A 22882-nucleotide genomic window follows, 5' to 3' on the forward strand; every position below is an offset into this window, starting at 1 on the left:
CATTTACAGTTAGTTCATCATTCAGGTTTGCATATAATATTTGGAAGTTTGTTACTCGAAAAAGGAATTGTTTTAAAAAAAAGTGGGTAATGTTAAAAATTAAATATAATATAAAGCTTAAAATTAAATATAATAGGACCAATTAAAAATATACAGTTATGCAAAGCTTATCATAATATTAACATATCTATTCACACCATTCATAATATAATTAATGACTCTTTTAAGGAATTCCTAGCCACCGAATAACAAACTCAACTTTAAACCCAAATCCACCTTAAGTTTCGATTCTTTTTGCTTCATTTTGCGTAAATGATTATTGAACAATGGGGCCGCCCCTTGGGGTGAAAGAGAGGGGGCGTGCCAAGTTTGAGTGGCTGGCTCGCCCCGTCCCTTTCCCCCTTTCGCCGCTGGTATTGTGGGTACATGGCAATTTGCGTCGCAGAAGGAGAAGAAGAAGCAATAGAAGAATAAGAAGCAGAAGTAGAAGTAGAAGTAGCGGTACTGACCAGCGTCCTTTAAACGAACGTCGCCACCCCCCTTTGCCTTATCTTTCGCTGTTAGCTAACAAATTTTTGCGTTGTTTTCGCTGTCTTGTCGTTTTCATTAAAATTTCATTGCTGCCGCGCAAAAATACGAAGGTACGTTGTTGCTTTTGTTTCCCTCCTTTTATGACTACGTACTTTTTGCTCCTCTTTTTTTTTTTGGCTCTTGTGGCAACAACAAAGTTGTTGAACTGAATTTTTTTGGGGTGTGGTTCCACACTCAAACGCACACCAGCAGCGTACACACACGCACACACTCGCGCACACACACGCGCAGCAGCAACAACACAGCGGTAAATACAGCTGCCCAGCCAACGGTACCACCAGCAGTTGTCTCGCTCCCACTCGGCGAGGTTGTAAGCGGCGAGCGAAAGAGATGGCGGTGCAGAGAGAGCGTGAGAGCGATACGACTGGAAAGGAACGAAACTAAAGCTATCTCACTCACTCGCGCACATGAGAGCCGGGCAGCCATTGCTAAAAGCAGACACTCACTCGCTCTCTCCCTCTCGCTCCCACCACCACGCTGGTGTTTGTTTGTTGTTTTTTTCCTGCTTCTTCTTTCAACATTTTTTCTTGTTGTTTTTCTTTTTCGGCAGACTCTGGTCGAACGACTTTTGCTCTGCCCGCCCTCTGCCCGCTGCCCGCTGCTCGCTGCGCTGCTGCCGCCGCTGCCGTCGTCCGTGGAAGGTGTACCGCAATTCATTTCCAGAGTAACTTTCGTGCCGCTCGGGTTGTTTTTGTGCGTCGTCCGTCGCCCAGTTGCTCAGTTACTCAGTTGCTCAGTTGCTCATTCGCCCCGTTCGCCGCTCGTTCGATCGCTCTCGCCACTCGCCGCGTTCGCCGATAAGCAAGCCAGCAAGCACCAGCGCAAGCCAATAACAACAATCAGTTCGCCGTCGCCAAATCGAATTAAATTGTATCAAATTGAATCAAACAAATCAAATTGAATCAATCAAATCGAACCAAACCAAATCAAACACAAATAAACAAGTATCTTAAAGAAGAAGCTATAGCTAAAGCTAACACAGCTATTGATTGAGAAACAAAGAGCCAGAGGAGAATACTAAGTAATACACAGAGAGATATGTCCCCTTGGATATATTCCAGTGCCAAGTGACGAGTATCTGTTTTTTTACCGTGCTGCCAGTGCTAAACCATAAACCATAAACATCGCCCAAAACATACCAAAAACATACATCTCTGGAATATACAATATATACATATATGTATATATATCTGCATGTGTAAAATATACACATGCCATAACCATATAGCTGCTGGAATCGACAACAAATCGCCATTGGAATACAGCACCGCTTTTGCTTCTAGTTTTGTTTGTGTTTTTTTTTCGGTGAGTGCGATCCGCCGATATCGAGAAATCGGTAGCAATCTATATCTAACCAGCGAGGAATGTGGAGCCGAGAGATAAGCACGGATTAACTGGGGAATCGGTAGAGCTAAGTAGTTCTTGGGGGCGGGAATGTATCTTAGGGATTACGCTTATCAACTTGTTTACTCAGCAGAGATCGTAGGTCAGAATACCCACTTTACTAACTCTGAAAAGTCTGAAGTCTTAGCACATATTCAAAATACATCCTTTACTTTTGAAATAATATTGAGATCTGTAAATGATATGATTTATCACTCCATCTTTATGATTCTCTATTATAAAGCTCAAATCCTAGAGATACTTTTAGTACTTTTAGTTTCACACACAGATCTTTGGTTTTGCATCGATTAGAAGATGGTCGACTTATACCTATTTACAAGCCTTAGATGTTCTTTCAAAGGTTATTGTTTTGCTACATATAATACGATTTATTTAGCTTTCGTTTCAATGGGTCTTTAATTGGGTTACAATTCATTGAGTTCGGGGACTCCCTAGTCCAACAATAGAATTACCAATTCCAAGCCCCAAACTTTGTTTCAGTTCTTATAGCTTATAGATATTAGTGATATGGTGAAGCCTTTCTTGAAATCTGGTTTCGTTCAGGAAATTCCGCCTATGCCTATGACTAATGTGCGCATCGTAATGTGAGAAAATGCGCGTTTCGGAGATTCGTTATGATTTTCATAATTTTAATGGGCATATTAAGGCCGCCTCCCCTAATTAGGCAAAACAAAAAGAAGCCAGCAAGAGCCGACAAAATCGATGCGAGAAATGTGATATAGGAAAAAGGCTACCAAACGGCGAAGAAACCCCAAGAAAACCAATACTAGATACAATAGGAGCCAGCCGACGGACCCGTTCAGGTCACATTATTCACACATATTCCCCACTTCCCCACATCGCCACATCGCCACTTCCCCGCATCCCCACTTCGCGATCCCAGCGTTTGGATCGTCTAATTTCAAAGCGGCGGCTATAAATTAAAATATCTGAATAATACGTTGACTCCTCGCTGGCTACTTTGTTGTTCTGTTTTATTATTAATTTGCATATGGTTTTCTAACATAAAGCAACCGAATATTAATATGCAAGTCAATTCATTTTTCTCCCATTCCCCGATGCTCTCTCTCCATTCGCATCAAAGTGTTGCGCTGGAACTCGGATTCGAATTGGGATACGAAGTTTATGGAGCTTGTGGAGTTTGTGGAGCTGGTAAAGTTGGTGGGGGATCTCTTTTGGGATCCATTGGGTCTCACCCACGCTTGTGCTGGTTGGCCCTGCCTAGAAACCCGGTATCAGTATCACAATGCCTCAATGTACCAATCTTCCAATGCCAATTCATTCATTCACAACATCCGCCCAGCGTTGTCGATCGTCAATTGAAAGTCGCCGAGATCGCGTCGCGACACATTTGATACCTTATCGCGGATATCCATAAACCCCAGCGAATAAGTGAATTTCGCTCTAGGCTGCACTGAGAAAAATGCCATACTTAAACATTAGATCACTGTCAGATCCTATGAAACATACATTAGAAGTATTTCTGTTTGATATTGATATGATATTATATATTATTTACCAGGACTATTGATATTATTGAACATAGTTAAGCTGGCATTATCATAGACTTGCAAATGAATATTTTAAGTAAATCTTACAACTGAGATGCATTCTTATAGTATTTTTAAACCTGGCGACTTCAAACAGTTTAAAGAAGAAGATATGTTTTAGGAACAACCTATGCATTATAGATTCGAGTTCCAAAGTTCCATATATTTCGATATGTGGGGATATTTTCGCTCACTGTGGAACGGTATCCATTGTTCCGCTTCCCTAGCACGCCCCAAATCTTTCGGATCGCTTTGGTTGGGGCTTTGCTTGGCTTGGAACTCCCACACACTTGGCATGGATGTGGATGTGGATGTGGATATGGATATATATGCTCGTACCTGGGAGATCTGGTCGGGTGTTGCCTTTTTTTGTCGTCATCTTTTGTCAATCTCTTTTGGCGTCGCCTCGCCTTAAGTGAGGTTTCATTTCGTTTCATTTTAAATTCATTTCATCTGGCGTTTCTTGGACGCACTTACTGTTTTTTTTTTACCTTACCAATTATTTGTATTATTAATTTTTATCTCTCTTCACTCTTTGCTCATTACGCGATACTGGCGGTGTTGTTGCGGTTCGCTTCTCAAATTTCGTTGACAAAGCCATTTAAATAGAAATCACTCAGACGGTGGTTTATTTTTTTCAGTCTTCAGACTTCAGTCTTCGGTTTTTGGTTTTCAGTTTTCAGTGCTCAGTGTTCAGTGTTCAGTTTTCAGGTTCCATTTCCAGTTTCGACTTATCAAGATCACATTGACAATGCGTCAAATAATAAGTTTTTCTAGCCGCTGTCGTTGTTTTTGTGCTCTTGTTGTTTGTGTTGTGATTCGACTGGAGCTCTTTACTCTATTAGTCTATTATTGATATGTATTTTTTTTTATTTTTGGTCCACTGTCCATGATGCAATCATTTGTACAAGGCAACAACAATAACCAAAACAGCAAGCGCAATTCATTCAACATTTTTTCTGTTATTTTTCGTTTGCTTTTTTTTTTGTTTGAATGGAATTGTTGGAAAGAGGCAGAGAAAATGATGTAAAGCCAGAAATTTGTTGAATTAAAAGCAATTTTATGGAAATTTATTGGGTTTTGTGTGCCACAAAAAAGTGGCCCCTGAATGAACAGGTAGATCTAAGAATAGATTTCTTTCAAACTATTTCGATTTAAATATTTTATATCCTAAAGAAAAATATAAACTTCTTGATTGCACAATTGAAATTCGTTTAACTTGATTCATTTGCCGTTTATCTGATATCCCTGTCAAATCGCTAATTGTTAACTTAATGGGAATGCAATTAAAAGCAGCAAAGCAATTTATTAGCATAGTTGGCCATATCCATCATATAATATATCGCAATTGTGATTGTGGCTTGAAGGGAGTCCGTTTTACTGGACAAGTCGGGGATTATGCTCAATCTATAGTCATAGACGATAGATTACTGCGATTGAGCAATCTGCCTCGTATCTGTTAATTACACAGCGACGTCTGCTCATGTGTCAATTCGATTAGGTAAATAATGAATAATTTGCCGTGCGATAAGCGAAAATACAGAAACTAATTAAAAAATGTGCGCAAGTGGAAAAGTTGTCGCAGCGCCACAAACAGTTAGTCGTTTGATTTCTAGGCCATACATATATATATATATATATACATATGTGTGTACATAGATGGAGGCTAGATTTTAATGCCTCTTAAACTTGTCAAATCTTCACACTTTTTCAATTATTTGGCACGTTGCTTAATTAAACTTCAGCCAACGTCAACGTCAAAGTCAAAAGTCAGTAGCTGGGATCCACATTCACATCCACATCCACAACCACATCATCATCATAATCGCTATCCGATCCTCCAGCGGCAGCAAGGTTGCACTTTTCACCAAAGCCAGCTGGAATAAATAAATATAATTTTATGCGAAAATTGCAAATTTAAATGTCAAAATGCATTTGCGTAGAAATGGCAGCGCAACTAGCTTCAAGTTTTCCCTGCTCGTTTTCTTCTCTTTCTTTTTCTCTTTTTTTTTTGGGACGTGACTGGTGCAGTGGCTACTTTATAGTTTATACTTTAGACTTGACTTCTACTGCTGCTTCTCGTTCTTTGTTGCATTTATTAAGTTGCATTATTGCCAAAGAGACAGACAGACAGACAGGCAGACAGGCTTATTATGCTAGACCAGCCGCCTCAGCAGCAGGAACAGAAACAGAAACTCAGACTGGAACTCGAACTCAAACTCAAACTCGGACTTTGGGTCTTCGGAGCGTCTAGTTTGGGTTTTATGCCGTGCCAGTCCATCCATATACTATGCCTACATATACATACATATCTACATATGTATATATAGCATATTCCAGTAGCCGCGGCTCAATGTAAATGAGCCTGAGAAATGCATTTTTCATCTGCCACCTCTTTCGCGGCGAGTGCTTCCATCTCTTTCGCTGCCATAACGCGTTATCCATATAGACGAATGTGTGCGACTTACACTGGCCACAAACTTGGGTTTAGTAATGTTGGTTATAAGAAAGTATAACAGCATTACTATGTCTTTCTTAAAGTCCTTATACACTTTGTTTGTTTCAAGACGGCGACGGCAAATGAGTTTCAAATGCATTTACAGATAGAGGCTTAAAGTTAACTTCTTGATAGATGTGCCATATGGGGTTTCTGAAACTGATTTCACTGGCTTCTGGCCAGTGTGCAGTAGGAAAATGTGCAATATGCCCGGCCACATTAAGTTGTTGCGGGGCTTGTTAAGGCGGCTAATAGCAGCGACTACCAGAAACTAGCAGCGATTACTACTAACTGCGATCTGCGGAGACTGGGGACTACTGGAAACTGTAGACTGTAGACTGTAGACTGCAAACTGTAGACTGCAGACTGGGGACTGACAGGTTAGCACTCCTGACAGCTGCACACAGCTAGATAAACTTAAATATAGATATAAATATGCGAGCGCAGAGACGGGGCATTTAATATTTCATATTAGTCAGAGCCAAATGCGGAGACCGAAAGTTATGCAAAGTCCGACCATTAATCATGGGCCAAACGATCCATTCCCATGGCCCAGATGAACAGTAGCCAAGTGGCAGTTCGATTTCTATTCGAATCTTTGAAACTTCGACTCTTCGACTTTCCCAGGGACCGTCAGTCGCATCATCAGCGAACCAAAACACTTGGATGTGCGGGCTTATAAAGGGTTCAGTAGCCCGGCACTCTAGAAAACCAAAAACCGAATACCGAAAACCCCCAAAAAGATCTTACGGTAGCCATGGCATCGTTGGATCCGTGGCTTTATTTGGTTTTTTGTTTTCCTCCCGGCTGTTTGTCCAATAAATATTATTTTGACCGTAATTACGCGCGGACAAACGAATTGAAATGTTGTGGCGGCGGAAATGGAACGATAGAAATTGAAATCGAGAGTGAAAATTGAAAAGCACCAGCACCAGAATCGAGCAAATCCCTAGATTGGTTGGTATAACCCCAAAAATCAGAAAATCAGAAAACCCAAAACCGAAATCAGAAAATGCCGAATGGAATTTTTAATGAAAGTGTCCGCCGTTCGTACGTGATATATGTCCAGCCCAAATGATTTTGTCTCGACTCGTTTCGGCCTCACAATGGATCTCTCTTCAAAAAAAAAAAAAGCAGAAAAATGAAAAAAGTGCCAGCGGGGTCTTCTTGTTTTCAGCTTCTTCTTCATTTGTTTTTGTTTTTTTTTATTTTATTTTATTTTTGCTCTTTTTGCCATTTAGCATGATTTTTCATAATCAGCGAGGGCGGAAGGCCAAAGGGGGCTGAAATGTCTAGAAAATCACGTAGTGCCGTAGATCGCCACTTCACTCAATTCCATTCCATGCCAATCCATTTCTTTCCTGGCCTGTTTTCGAAAATGTGTCACATTCGGTTTTTTGACAGATGCTGAGAGTTTGTCGACGGGGTTTTTTCTTCTTTGGTTTTGGAGCTACATCTCACATTTCTACCTCATTCGATCGTTTGTGAAATTTCTGGTTAATGGAAGTTGGTTTGACAAGAGCCATGGGAACTTTAATTTGCGTGGAACATGAAAATAATGTGAAACGAGTTCAGACTTAAACATTATTGCATTTCTAAGTTCAACAGTAGACCTAAATATTGTGGAAAGCCATTCAAATGATACGTATACCTAAGTGTTTTGGTTTAGTAGCTAAATTTGATTAGTTATCACAACCTGTTGTGCATTTAATATAATCATAATGATGTATACTTTGATACTGCTTAATCAACTTTGCAACTATCAATTACGGCTTTGGTGCCGATCAGCTTCCGTTTAGCTGGATTGCCAAGATGGGGGCAGTGAACCAAACGGTGGATGGTTAAGGGAGAATCCTTTATAGAGAGCCTTTATATCCCTCGCTGTCTCTTTCCCTGTGCTCTTTTTTTTTTTTGTATTTAACCGCTGCCCTGCCTCTCGAATTGAAGCCAGATGTGTTATTAATTTGCGTGTGCGCGTGAGCATGTAATTTGGGAATTCGGAGGGCAGGAGGAACTGGCTCCGGGTCTGTCATCGCACATAGCACACCGCACATCGGGGATCGGGATCGGGATTGGGATTGGGATCGGGGCACCATATCGGGTGCTATATCAGGGTCGCGTTTGGTTTGGGATTCTGTTTCGGTTTCTGTTTCTGTTTCGGTGCTTTTTGTTTTTCGCATCTCGGGATCTGGGGATCTCGGTAACTCGGTGTATTTGCGGCTGCATTTTGAGGCCAGAGATGCATTGAGCCATGAAAACGACATGACAAAACAAAACAAATTTTACATACGACCGCATACTCATCATCATCGTATGTGGATATATCTCTCACTCTTGATGTGACAAATAGTTCCGTATTTCGTATTCCGTATGTGCGGTATACAATTTCAAAACAATGCAAGAGGTGTTCGTGCTAATTCCGCAATTACAACCTTTTTTTTTTTGAAAACTATTTGGACTTGCTTTCTTCTCCTATATTCCCGACCAAATAGTGCTAATTTTTTTCGCACGAAAACTGCCGAAAGTGGAGAATGGCAGCACAAAGGGCATTTAATCCAGGCTAGTTGTCTCTTTCGGGGCTTAATCTTAATGCCCATTGTCCTGGATCAGGCGGTCTCCTCCCCGTAGCTATTCCTCTTGTGTGTGCCTATGTGTGTGTATGTGTGTGTGTGTGTGTGTTAGTAAGTGTCTGAAATAATCCTGCGGCTAAGCGCAGATCAAAGATCTTTAAACCGCAAGATAAGCCCGAATGCGACTTCGTATCGGTGTTCGGGTTTTCGGTTTTCGGTTTTTGGGATTCGGGATCTTGGACTCGGGATCTCGGGATTCGGGTGCTCGTCTTGGAGGCGGTTGGGTAATCTTCTGGCCAGATTAGAAGATTTTACATCATAGGCAAACCTCGGGATTAAACCGCAAGGAACGATCGTGAGTGGGCGACAGATAGAGCGCGATAGAGACGGCAATAGGTGGCAGAAAGAGATGGTATACAGGCACTCGTCGTAGATCAAGACGTAGACCTGCCTTATAAGTCCCGGTTGTGTTTGGTCTGGGTCTTAGAATGTAATTGGAACTCGTGTCAAGAGCTTAGCCCACAACAAACAGCAACTTATCCTAGCCACTTATTATTTGCGGAATAGCCCAGTGAATTTCATACACAGATATCGCAGATAATTAACGAATTGTGAGTGATTTCTTCGCTTCAAGTGGTTTTCGCACTGATTTTCATATCTCGCAGCGTTTGTGAAAATCCATTTTCATATCTCGATGGGTTTAGCTGGAGATAAAGAAGTGTGATTAAGTGCCAAGAAGTAACTTATGTTACAGTTTGATTCAACAAGTTAAATGATATTCGTAGTTCAGGAACAATCTAGCTATTCTCTCGCTGCCACTTTGCTTAATTACAAATACTAACCATTTACTTCTGACATCACCTTGCAGATCCAACTGAAAGGAACAAGAGCGCACTAACCAGCGATCATCATCCACACGCGACCAACGATCGGAATACGTGAGTGATCTGGTGGATAGATCCAGCCAGCTCCAGCTTCTGCTACAGTTACAGATACAGTTACGGATACGGATACGGATTATAGAAGCCTGAGGCCAGTGGAGACACACAGCTTCAACGTGGCGCTGCACTCGACCGAGGCCTTGATGGCGGCGGGCTTCCTCAAGTCGGGCGATCTGGGCCCCCATCCGCACAGTTACGGGGGTCCACATCCGCATCACTCGGTGCCCCACGGACCCCTGCCGCCGGGCATGCCGATGCCCTCGCTGGGGCCCTTCGGCCTCCCACACGGACTGGAGGCCGTCGGGTTCTCCCAAGGTATGTGGGGTAAATATCGCATCGACAATTTTGGTATACGCACATATCATGTGCAGCACGTAAGCAAACCAGATCGCTCAAATGTGCTGAAAGTTGGCAGAACAAAGTGCCAGAGACTTACGCTACACTGCGACAAAATGCGGTGCCATTCGATGATAATGATTTAAATGGTTTAAGGGGATATAGTTTATGGGGAGGTAGAGTATAGAATACAGAGCAGGAATGATTTAAATGGCTTAAAGGGATATAGTTTATGGGCAGATAGAGTATAGAATACAGAGCTGCAATATCTATTTAGTTCGCACAACACATTACATTCATTTGAAATCTTCAAGTAAATTGTAATTGGTACTTTGTTTTTTTTCCACTGCATCGTCAGGCTGCCTCTTCGTTTTGCTGGCTTTCAATGTCAGTTCGCATCGATATTGCATCATTATCAGTTAAATTGTCAAAATGAATAATGAGCTACGGGCAGTTTTCGGAGTCTGCAAAGTCTTCGGTCTCCTCGGCGACTTTATCTTCAAGTTTTCAGCTTTAGATTCAGCTTTTCGGTTCCAGTTTTTTCGCTTCGCTCGGTGACGCTGCAAATGACAAACAAAACCTGACAAAAATCACAAAAAATTGGCTACAAAATGCCAACAAAAGACTCTCTGCCCAAGCGGCACACACAAAATTATCGAACGGCTGAAAAAAAAAAAAATAAAAAAGACTAAAAATCATAAAAATCATAAGAAAAGAGAAAAATGATTTAAAGAAAACAAGCATTTCATACGCGTAATCAATTTGTGTATTTCTGCCTCACAGTTGTAATAAGCCAAGTAATTGAGAGAATTTTAGCTTGTTACATAAGACGATAAAGTTATAATATAATAATATGTAATAATGAAAGAGGCCGTAATGAAGAAAAGCACTGATCGCTGGAAAAAAGGAAATAACAGACGACTTAAAAAAAGTGAGAGCTTATAACAAAAAGCCAGCAGTTTATTTACAATATGGTTCTGAAATCTTAGGTAGACAATCAAACCTTATCAAACCTTGAGCTATTTGGTTCGATCAAAAGCTGCGAGACCTTCCTGGAAACCCCATAAATTAGCCATAAAAAATATTTGAAAGAAGTCAGCAATTTATAGGTGCAGTTAATTAAACGAACGCGCTCTCTCCATAAAGTCAAGGCAAAAATCATAATATTAAGTATACCAACAAAAAAAAAAAATAAAAAAAATGAGGCAGGCACAAATTGCAATTAATTGTGTGGATATAAAGAAATAAACCAAGTTGGCGACCATTTTGAAAGCGAAAACGAAACTGAAACTGAAACTGAAAAACAGACACTGTGCACAACGCGTAAACGAAATGCGGCAGCTGCAAAGTGAAGTGAAGTTTTTTATTCAATTTATAAATTCATGACCAAAATGACTAACTCATTAATTTTTGATAGAGCCAAAAAGGGAGGGACATACACAATCGTATAGTCCTACAGTCGTATAGTCGTATAGTCGTATGCTCGTATGGTCGGGGTGTATTTGGGACAAAAAGAAATATAAATATAAATATAGGGAGTGGGCCGATGGCAAAGTCTCGATCTTGATGTTTCGGGTTTTTGGACTTTTTGTGCCGACCATTCGGGGGTGAGCGACAGAGAGAGCTGACAGGGCAAACAATGCGGCGGCTTAGTACGCACACACACACACCAACACACAGTAGCAGAAACACACACACACGGAGATACTATGTACGCTGTATATACGAAACATTATGTACTGGAAAAAAGGGAGTCGAGTCTTTGGGGCGGCTGCTGCACGGGGGTTGGTTCCTTTGCCAGTCCTTTTTATTCTTTTAGGGGTTGGCTGTCGCATTTTTCGGGGGTTGCTACACAGCCACATCACAAACACACAAACACACACACACACACACACAGAGGCAGACACACAAAGTGTATTGGTATGAGGGTAGCAAAATAACGGTTACTGCCCAAAATATTACTGGGAAAAGTCACGACACCCACGGCGTATACGTAACGTAACGTAACATCAGCTACCGCAGAGCGTAAACTTTCAGCACATTCGGTTAGGCAATCGCTTCTGTTTTCAGAACTCCATAACTTATAATTTGTATCCCTTTTCGTTTCTCCCCCTCATGCGATCTATGCTATCCAGGCGTCAACACACGAAAACAGCGTCGCGAACGCACCACATTCACACGCGCCCAATTGGACGTATTGGAAGCCCTGTTTGGCAAGACCCGTTACCCGGACATATTCATGCGCGAGGAGGTGGCGCTCAAGATCAATCTGCCCGAATCCAGAGTACAGGTAAGCATACATATCATAACTGGGCCATTTACAATGCTAGCGATATGAAACTTGGTATAGGGAAAGTGGGTTATGTAAGCGAGGATTGTGTGCGGTTTTCAGTTCAACTTACAAGTTAGTTTGCTTGATAATTGCAATTATTTGATGACATATTTTGCTCGCCTTTCCATGATAGATGGTAGCCAGCGCCTTAACTAGCTAAGTATTACATCGCTAACACCAAACTTCCAATCTTCTACCATTTTCCCCCCCGAAAAAGTGCTTTAATTTCACTGCCGTATCGCATTTCCCTTTAACTTGTCTCCGCCCCCAAAGGCAAATACAAACACTTGCTGACCTGCTAACTCGTTTTTTGACTTCGAAAGGCTCAGTGCCTTGGGCACACGCCCATTACGATTACGAATTACGATTACCCGCACATGTGAGCTTTTTAAGCCACAAAAACTCGCACAGATACACTTGTATAGTTGGTTTAATTAGGCGAAATGCCCTCGAAATGCGAAATGCCGACAAATGCGGCGGACGTCGAAGGAAATCCATAAAACAAACAAATTACAACAGCTCGTAACAGATTGTTGAGTAGGATATACAAGCATATATACCTAGGATATGGGGGTGGTGGTGCCATACAAACCATATACGCATATGGAGCGAACAGATTTGATGACTTCCAATGCAAATAGACCATAGGCAGTCTTTCCGTTTCCGAGAAATCCGTGATTCCCCCTCGAAGGAAAACGGGGCGATATAAATTCCCGTATTTGCCGAAAGTATTTGCGGGGTATGACAAGTCACCCCTTCAGGATATTGGATGGGAAATGAAAGTAACTGAAGTAACTGAAGTTTGCTCAAGGCATTAGTCGAGCATAATTTGCGCTAATTTCTAGCGTCAGCCAGATGATCACGATGATGGCAAATTGTACAACTCAATTTTCGGTTGCATAAAGACGTCTGTTTATTTAGGTGTCCACGCATAGGGGCCTAAACAAATAGAAAAACAAAAACCAATTCCCTAGCGCCGTTGGCCCCGAAAAACTGCCAAATGGCCCAAAAACGATCACAGTTTCCGGTTTGCTGGAAAAACTGTCATCTCCTTTTGGTAATTTCTTGGGCAAACACAGCCGCAACATCGATCGTTTTGTACATTGAAACTGCAATGAAAACACACACACACACAACGTCAAAATGTAAACATTATTGGCAACAGCTACATTGATCTATCGATTTGTTTGCTTTTCTTGTGCTTCTGCTTTTGCTTTTGCTCTGCTTTGCTTTGCTTGCCCTTGCTTTGTTAGCCGCTGCTTTTGTCCGTGTCATTTGAGGACGTGACACGGCAGGGTTACAAGCGCGGCTCCCGCAAGAATCATGCAACTTTCATCACACTTAAGTACGCACATAAAAACTGTAGTAGCAGATAGGTGCAGTTGGTGAAGATATCTAAAGGCAACCGAGTTGTTAAAATACGTTCGCAAGCCAGGGGAGAAAGGCCGTTAATAAGAAGTCAACTTTAAAGAGCTGGCCGGAAAAAAGCAACAGCGATTAAGGAAGCCCCTGCAGTGGTCGGCTCCGAATGAAAAACGACACGTTCTATTTTCCAAGGGGGAACTGCGGCCAGAATGAATGGTGAATGGTAAAAGGTGAATGGAGGGAGAGAGCTCTGCAGGAGCAAGGACACCTTGCACATGTCCCATGAATCGGCTGCTAGCCTTTCTTCTGCATTGTTTCCTTTTCAAAGTTACGTTTTTTACACAATTGATTCGTAAGTAATGCACACCGTAGAAACCAGGGGCAATATATAGTGTGTGTGTGTGTGTGTGTGTGTGGATGTGGGGGGTGTAGCTGGGAATTGACATTTGTATAGATTTCCCTGTTTCCACACATGTCGCTTCTTCTTGGATAGTTTCCTGCCTTGTTGACTGATTTTCAAATGGTTTTCGAACGCAGCCAAGTACAGTGGTTGCATTTTACAGAAATTCAAAGATATTTATTTAAAAAACTAAGCAAGCTAGTAGAAAATAAAGCAATTTAGTTAGTGATCATCTGTTGCAAATATCATAAATTCCGATTAAAGACCCATCATAATCAAATCTTAACCCATTTGGAGCCACTGTACCTGTGCCGTCGGAGTAACGCAACATGTCGATGCATAGGCACTCTTATAAAAACACATAGCCACCCACACACACTCGGTCATGTATCAGATTACAGGCAGGAAAACTAGGAAAAACCTTACAAAACCCCAACCGACTGAAAACTGCCAATGGAAATGGCAAAAATGGTGGGGAGAGAGGGAAAGAGGAGCAGCTGAAGCAAAACACGATTCGTTTGCATGTTACAAGGCGTCTGGCTTTTGGTTTTCGTTTTGGCTTTTGGTTGGCAAACTACTGGGTATTCAGCCATGGGGTATTGGGGATTGGGGATTGGGGATCCAATGGTCTGGGTTCTTGAGACGGGGGTTTGGGGCTTCGTGTTTTGCACTGCCAAGGAAGCCAAGCAACTCAATTAGCCCGAGCAAAACTAGACTGCCGACGGCGGGGGTAAAGAGTTCGTAGCTGTATAGTTTGACTAGAATTTAAAGTGGATTATGCACAAAAAATACAGACTGCCTAATAGTAATAATAATTGAGAACTGCTACCCATATTGAGAGGTCACACATAGACAGACCACCTCTAAAGCATATCATATCCTTATGACATTACCATTGAGTTCGCGCAGCAGGGCTCCCATTCAAAGGTCAGCACGTTGTCAGTGGAAGGGAATATCAGTTCACATAAATAATCATTACCCCCAAGGTGGGAATATGCAGCCGAATCGGAATCGGAATCAGAAACAGAAACAGAGACAGAATCAGCAACAGAATCAGGAACAGAAACAGAATCAGAAACGGAATCCGAATCAAAATCAAAATCAGAATCCCCGCAACGAAATCGGAGTCATAATCAGGAGGCCGGGGCTTAGGCCTGGTAAATATTAATTGAATGATAGGCATCTTTATGGCCCAGTAGCGAGATCCACAACCCAGCACCCAGAACTCAGAATCTGGAATCCGGTATTTGGCATCCGGGGTGGGTGACTGTGACTGTGACTGTGCCTGTGACTGTGTCTCGTTTCCAAGTGAGAGGGCGTTGATTGCAACCAATACAAATAACGTAATAATTTTACGCAGCTTATCTGCACCAGAACAGAGCAAACATTTACGCCCAAATGTTTTCATTCGCCGTTCGAGGGTGCGGATCGGGTTTTTCTCTCCTTTCTTTTTTCTTTTTTTTTTTTTTCCTTTTTCCATTTCCATTTTTGGTGCCGCCGTTCGGTGTTTGGTGGTCGGAGTTTGGATGGCTGCCATCGCTGGCAGTCATAAATCACGGGGAAACTGGCAAACTGGCAAACTGGCAAACTGGCGAAGTGGGAAACCAGCAGCAGCAGCAGAAACATCCCAATCCCAATTCCAATCCCAGCCAGGCAGGCACCCCTAATATTAGTAACCCCTCTGCCGATCCTGTACACTAAAAGAAAATCTTTGTAATATATACGATGATTCTATATCAGGAGTTCTTTAAAGAGGATCCCACTTTCACTCGCAGTTATAGGTTTTTAATATATATTTCTTTCTTTCTAAAGATGTAGCAATCATAATTAAGTCATTAAAAATATTTAGGATCTTGAAGATAGTATTATATCGCAATCCTCATATAGCACATCTCTGATAGAACCTAGTTTTATAATGGACTTTTTGCATGGTGTAGCCTACCCCTTCTGTTGACCCCCTCCCTCTCCGCTTATCACCTCGGTTTCCAGAAATGTTCGCCTGGTTTTCAGCTGTTCTTCGTCGGGGGTTGGAAAGCGGGCGAGAAAGAGAGGGCAGCGGTGGGTGCGAGAGAGAGAGGGCGAGAGCGCACCTAAACTTAGCCAACTCTTTTTTCTATACGTTTTCCATTTTCCCATTTCCTTTGTTGCAAAAGGATTTGTCTGCTGCGAAAAATGAGGGGAGAAGCGTAGAAGCGTAGAAGGGCGGGGGAAACTTTGCCGCACAGCTGTTTTATAAAATTAATTTTCCCATTGCGGATTAACAATTTCCACTCTTTTCACTCTTTCCACTCATTCCGCCCATTTGCGCGAAAGAGCGCGAGCGTTGCATATATGGGGCTTAGAAAGAGACGGCGCGAGAGTTATGCATAATTTTCAATTTGTTAATGCAATGTGGAACATTATATGTGTGTTTAGCCAAAGTTAAAAGTCAGTCCGGAAATCGAGTTAACGAAAATAGAGGAACTTACTTACTTGCTTGCAAATATTATTTATATAGAATATAGAAATTAGAATGTATCAAAAGCGTTCGCTTGGGAAAATGTTGGGAAATGTATATGGAAAGTATCGGAAAATTCTCTTAAGTACCCAGAGATATGGAATTCCCACAGCCTCAACAATTTGCCTCAAGTGTTTGCCTTAGTCAAGTGTCTCTGCCAGTTGGCTGTTACTGAATGTTTGCGTTTGTTTGTTTATTTGTCGAGTGGGCCATGGGGGCGTGAAAGTGGGCGTGTGCCTGCTGGCCGTCGGCTGCCATTTTCCCACATCAATTAGTTTGCCCGCCGAGCAATGAATAAATTATGCGGTGGTTGGGGGGTGGATGGTGTTTGCGGAATGGGTCGGCATCTCTGCCACCCACAACAACAACAAGTGCAAAAAGTCACGCGCTCTTCTGCTGCCAGCAAATGCAGAGAGGAAAAGTTACATCAACAGCCGACGGCGGTGGCGGTGGCCAAAAAATTGACTCGATTATATTGTCACACGGAATCACACGCCCCCCACCCCTGCCATCATCCACACCCACAGTCATAGTCACAGCCGGAAACCCATCACCACCCACTCAAAAGCGCCCTTGGGCGGAAAAGGAACGCATCCCTTCCGGACCGTAGAATGGGAGAGTCCTGGAGTCCCGGAGTCCTGGAGACAGGAGGACAACAATAAACAGCCCATAAAGCGGCACACTCGAGCGCAAGGAATTCACTTAGTCTTGTTTGTTATGCTTAAGGGGCTGCAAACAATCCGCTAAGTGCCAGATCAGACGGCCTGGCGGTTTTCCAGCCAGAGTTTAGTTTTTATAGCCAAAAAAAAATATGGAATTTTGGTTTATTTTGAGCCACTTTTGTACTTTCACAAGATATTTGGCATGACAACAAATAACTATGAAATTGATCATAAATTGATCTTAGAAAGTTTGAAACAGAAGCCTTTTACAGTACTTGAAAAATGTTCAATACCACAAAACGGTGGCAACTCTGGCTAGCGCAAATCAAAGCACAAGCAGTGCTGCTGGCCAAGCAGTTGCAAAGCAAAAGCAGGAAAAGCGGGGAAAAGCTGGGAAAAGCTGGGAAAAGCAGGGAAAAGCAGTCGGGCAGAAGCGGACTGCATGGCAAATGTTATTTCAGTGATTTGTTGTTTGGGGTTGGTGTTGCTTGCTAATGGCTTGTGCTTTGGTAAACAGCTGAATTTATTACCGCCCCACTCCCCCGAAACTTCCCGCCCCCTTTTTTTTTGGAAGTTAACACTTGCCACGCGGCTGCGGCCACTCGAGCATTTCATTGCCGTTTTTTCTGGGGAGTTTGCTTTTCAAGGGGAGTTCGAGGACGAACCTTTCCGCTAGTCGAGAAAAAAAAGAGCATTAAACAAGGCGTATCAAATTTCATTATTTGTCAGCACAACGCAGTGCCCCCACCACCACCCACACCACCCACTGAAAACTGGAAATTCAATTACAATTTTCAATTTCACTTTGCATTCGTCGTAAATCCCCTTTTGTGATTTGACTTTGCCCGCTCTGATTTCCTATGCCATTTTTACTTTGATACCGCTTAATGAACTGCTCGCAAATTTCATAATAATATTGACAACACTAGGCTTGGGAATTTTTTGCAAATTTTAGCACAAATTTTAGACAACATTTGTTGTTTGGCGAATGTTTTAAAACGACGACAACTTGATTTGGTCCTTGGTAATGAACTTCAAAGGCAACTCGCAGGGTGGGCCAAACATCAAAGTGATTTCCTTTTCATTTTCGCTGTCGTCTCTTTTTCTTTTTTGGTTTTCAAATTGTTGGCTCGTTTGCGGTTTTACCTTGTTTTCCCCATTTTGCGTTTTCCGATTTCCAGTACTTTGCTGGGGGGGTTGGCGCTTTAGAATTTGTGGGCACATGATTTGCTTGAATAGCCACGAATTTGTTATATCGTTGCTTGATTGATTTAACAGACGCTTTACGCAGGGGGGGGGTTCAATTTCCAATTGTGATTGATGTTTCTTCAGAAAGTTTTACAAATTACTGCCGCCTAAATGAAATCCAAGTAAAATTCATATAAAACTTAACTAATTACGCACCTTTTTCCGATATTTTTGCAGGTGTGGTTCAAGAATCGCCGCGCCAAGTGCCGCCAGCAGTTGCAGCAGCAGCAGCAGTCGAACAGCTTGAGCAGCTCCAAGAACGCCAGCGGCGGCAGCGGCGCCAGCTGCAGCAGCTCCACCGGCAACAGTCGCAGCAATGGCAACAACAACGGCGGCAGCAGCAGCAACAACAACTCACAGAGCTCCGGCGGCAACAACAACAGCAACAAGTCCTCCCAAAAGCAGGGTAACTCACAGTCCAGCCAGCAGGGCGGCGGCGGCTCCAACAATAGCAACAACAACTCTGCGGCAGCAGCGGCCAGTGCAGCGGCAGCGGTGGCAGCGGCCCAATCGATCAAGACGCACCACAGTTCCTTTTTGAGCGCCGCCGCGGCGGCAGCCTCGGGCGGTACAAATCAATCGGCCAACAACAATAGCAACAACAACAACCAAGGCAACTCCACGCCCAACAGCAGCAGCAGCGGCGGCGGCGGCGGCGGCGGTGGAAGCCAAGCGGGCGGACATCTATCCGCCGCAGCAGCAGCGGCCGCACTGAACGTGACCGCCGCCCATCAGAACTCCTCGCCACTGCTGCCCACGCCGGCCACGTCCGTCAGTCCGGTGAGCATCGTTTGCAAAAAGGAGCACTTGTCCGGCGGCTATGGCTCCAGTGTCGGAGGCGGCGGCGGCGGTGGTGGCGGTGGCGCCTCCTCCGGCGGCCTCAACTTGGGCGTGGGCGTTGGCGTCGGCGTGGGCGTTGGTGTGGGCGTGTCGCAGGATCTGCTACGCTCGCCGTACGATCAGCTGAAGGACGCTGGCGGCGATATTGGAGCTGGTGTGCATCATCATCACAGCATCTATGGCACGGCGGCTGGCAGCAATCCGCGCCTGCTGCAGCCGGGTGGCAACATCACACCGATGGACAGCAGCAGCAGCATCACCACACCATCGCCGCCGATCACACCGATGTCGCCGCAATCGGCAGCAGCAGCGGCACACGCCGCCCAATCGGCCCAGTCCGCCCACCATTCCGCCGCCCATTCGGCCGCCTATATGTCCAATCACGATTCATACAACTTCTGGCACAATCAGTACCAGCAGTATCCCAACAACTATGCCCAGGCGCCCAGCTACTACTCCCAGATGGAGTACTTTAGCAATCAGAATCAGGTCAACTACAACATGGGACACTCCGGCTATACGGCCTCCAACTTTGGACTCTCGCCATCGCCATCCTTCACGGGCACCGTGTCCGCGCAGGCATTCTCGCAGAACAGCCTGGACTACATGTCGCCGCAGGATAAGTACGCGAATATGGTGTAGAATCTACTCTTCCAGTACTGCGGCGGTGGCAGCAACAACAACACCAGCTCAGCGGGGGCAAGTGGTTCGGGTTCGGGTTCGGGTTCGGGTTCGGGTTCGGGTAGTGGTTCTGTTTCTGGTTGTGGCTCCGGATCGGGCAGCAATAGTTCGCCACAGCTGGAGCAGCATCATCAACACAGTCATCAGCAGCAACAGCAGCAACAGCAGCATCATCATCACCACCAGAATCAGCAACAGAATCATAACCAGAACCACCACCAGAATCATCATCATGGCCATCATCAGCAGCAACACCACCACGATGATGAACAGCGCCAGGATATGGGGCATCAGGCAGATCAGCACCTGGATCACGCGTTTGGCTAAGAATGCTCGATGGGATGCAGGCATGGAGATACATAGATACATATCTACACACACATAGATACAGCAGATACAGCAGATACAGCGCCCCCGACACTCCGCTGCTTTCACAGAACTAATGCACTCTAGACACACACCGGACACCACCGACCGGGAGATACACTTCCTTTGCGATCATACTTGGTGGTTGGCATGCTGCTGGCCAAATCGATTTCACTTCGTATCCCAATCTGTTCTCATTGATTGCGAAAGATTCTTCTTGACTCGTATAAATTGAAAGTGATATGAATATATACATACGTCATTGGCCACTTGTTAGATTAATTAATATTCATATGAGGCATTTTAGATTCAAATAGATTGTATAAAAATAAGTCGAAAGTTCACCTCAATTCCTGCATAGATATTTATAGATTCAAGAAAATTCTTTTAAATCTCACAGCTATGCAGTCACACAAACTCCACCAAATATGATCGCGAAAAGGAATGCACCGCGTTTGAGGTCTATTTCATCTATATTTTTTTTTTTTTTGTGTAGTTAACAATAATTTTTTTTTTTATATATATTAGAAGCGTGTGTAAAAAGTGGGGGAGTTACAAGTTTATACAGCCCAAGACATAAACGTAAATCTATAACTAAACATAGGTATTATAGAGCTAGCTTAAGCCGCCAGGATCAACGAAGAAAATGAGTGATAAAACAAGGAAAAACCGATGAAAAACATTTGTTAAAATCCAGACAGTAAATCGCATTGCATTGCATGCGTGGGTTGCAAATTGAAGGGAAAGGCGTAATTTGTAAGTTGGCAGGAGAGTTTTTAAATGCAATACGTAGACCATTCCGTGGTACAGCCAGGGGGACGGGGGGAAAGGGGGATCCACTGAAAAAAAAGATGGGAGGAGAACAGAGCTGCACCACCAGCTCAGCATATCATAAAGCTAACACTTAATTCCAATTTCAAGTTCTTTAAACCAAACTAAGACATAACATTACGAAAAACAAGAAAACGAAAAAAGAATGTTTAAAGTTCAAATCATCATTTTGTCGTCTTTATATAACAAAACTAAATGAAAAACGAAAAGGAAAAAAAAAAACAAAAATATTTATACATAATATATATATAAAAAAAAAAGATATATAGAGAATACAAAACCCAAATCAGCTAAAACGAATTAACATTTCAGACTTTAAAAGCATATAAAAAATACGAAAACGGAGTCCCAACTAAGGGAAGAGTATTTAGCAGCTAAGCGACTCGAAATGATATGAATAATGAATGATGAATGATGAGATGATAAATGATGGAACTCCACACATGACGATTGATATATTGATATATTATATATAGGAAATTTTATTGCAAATAAAAAACAAGCCACAATCCAAAAGCGAAACAAAAACGACAGCAAGAAAATATTTATAAAATAATTTAACGTAATTTTTAAAAAATGTACAAAACCTAAAAAAAAACCACATGGAAAATTCTTGGTAAATATATATATATATAAAAATATATATATATATATTAATGATACATATGTGTGTGTGTAAATGTTCTTCATAAAGTACGCTAAAAGATTTATAAATATATATATATATATACATATATATATAACAAATAACGAACAACTTTTGTAATATTAAAACACACACCACGCAGACAGACCCACAAACAAAAATGTTAGTTCAATGGAGTTCTGCTGGAATTTTTTGTTTAGTTTTAATTTCAATTTAATTGTAATTTAAGCTTAACAACTTGTTTAAAAAACACAATCACACTCACACACACACACACACACTCACACACAACGACAAAACAACATACACACACACATACACAGACACACACTCATAAAGGACAAGCATGTAAGGAAAATCGAAGAATATTTAGCATTTAATTCACCTAATCTAAGAACATTTTTTTTCCGCGGGATACATTTTAAGCGAAAAACGATGTAAGATGGTCTGGAAGCAAGAGCAAGAGCAAGACAAGAGATAAACAAAATTAGTTATTTATAATATTTAAGAGCGGATCTATATACAGCATATATAATTATATATATATGATCCCTATATATATATATTATATATAATTATATGCTAACGTTTAAGCAAACTGGTTAATTCTTTTTTTTTTTTTTAATTATAAAACCGAAAGAAAAACTAAAATAATTGTAAAAAGTTCACAAAAATATGATCAGATGAATAATATATATATAAAGAAAAAAAAAACATAAGCTCGTCTTTTTATTTACTCGACTTTCTGCAGGTTTAACACTACAAGTTGAAGGAACTACATTTAAAGTGGCAAGAAATAGTATTTTTAAGCAAAATATTTTTCTTGATTGGCTTGAGTCATAAGTCTGGCATGCCCAACTTGGCCTGAGTTATTCGGGCTAAATACATAGCTCGGAACCTGGAATTTGACTGGGCAAATAAAACCCGATCCTTAAAGGCTACCAGAACATTCCAGAAATCCAATCTCTTCGGATCTTCCAGTGGCTCTGGCTGTTTGTTTGCATTTGCGCCTTTATTGGCAGCCGTGGGGCACGCGTCTGCTGATCCCGAACCCAATCCCGATCCCAGTTCCGATCCCGATCCCGAACTTGATCCCAAAAGGTAGCCCTTCAGCAACACACATAC

The 22882-nt window shown here is 42.5% G+C and overlaps 1 protein-coding gene across 2 annotated transcripts; it reads left to right on the forward strand.

The window, feature by feature from the left end:
* The first annotated feature begins 1265 nt into the window (after positions 1–1265).
* LOC120456705 (homeotic protein ocelliless) lies at positions 1266–19948 on the forward strand. 2 transcript variants are annotated; one of them, XM_039643678.2, is made up of 4 exons: positions 1266–1896; positions 9481–9877; positions 12025–12179; positions 18571–19948. In XM_039643678.2, exons 2-4 carry the CDS (start codon positions 9697–9699, stop codon positions 19873–19875), a joined length of 1641 nt encoding a protein of 546 aa, XP_039499612.1. In that variant the 5' UTR covers positions 1266–1896; positions 9481–9696; the 3' UTR covers positions 19876–19948. The 2 variants fall into 2 exon arrangements, with proteins under 2 accessions (XP_039499612.1, XP_043862557.1); XM_044006622.1 differs by having other exon boundaries at positions 9481–9868.
* The last annotated feature ends 2934 nt before the right edge of the window (positions 19949–22882 follow it).

The sequence above is a fragment of the Drosophila santomea genome, chromosome X, assembly GCF_016746245.2.
Source record: "Drosophila santomea strain STO CAGO 1482 chromosome X, Prin_Dsan_1.1, whole genome shotgun sequence".
NCBI lineage: Eukaryota > Metazoa > Arthropoda > Insecta > Diptera > Drosophilidae > Drosophila > Drosophila santomea.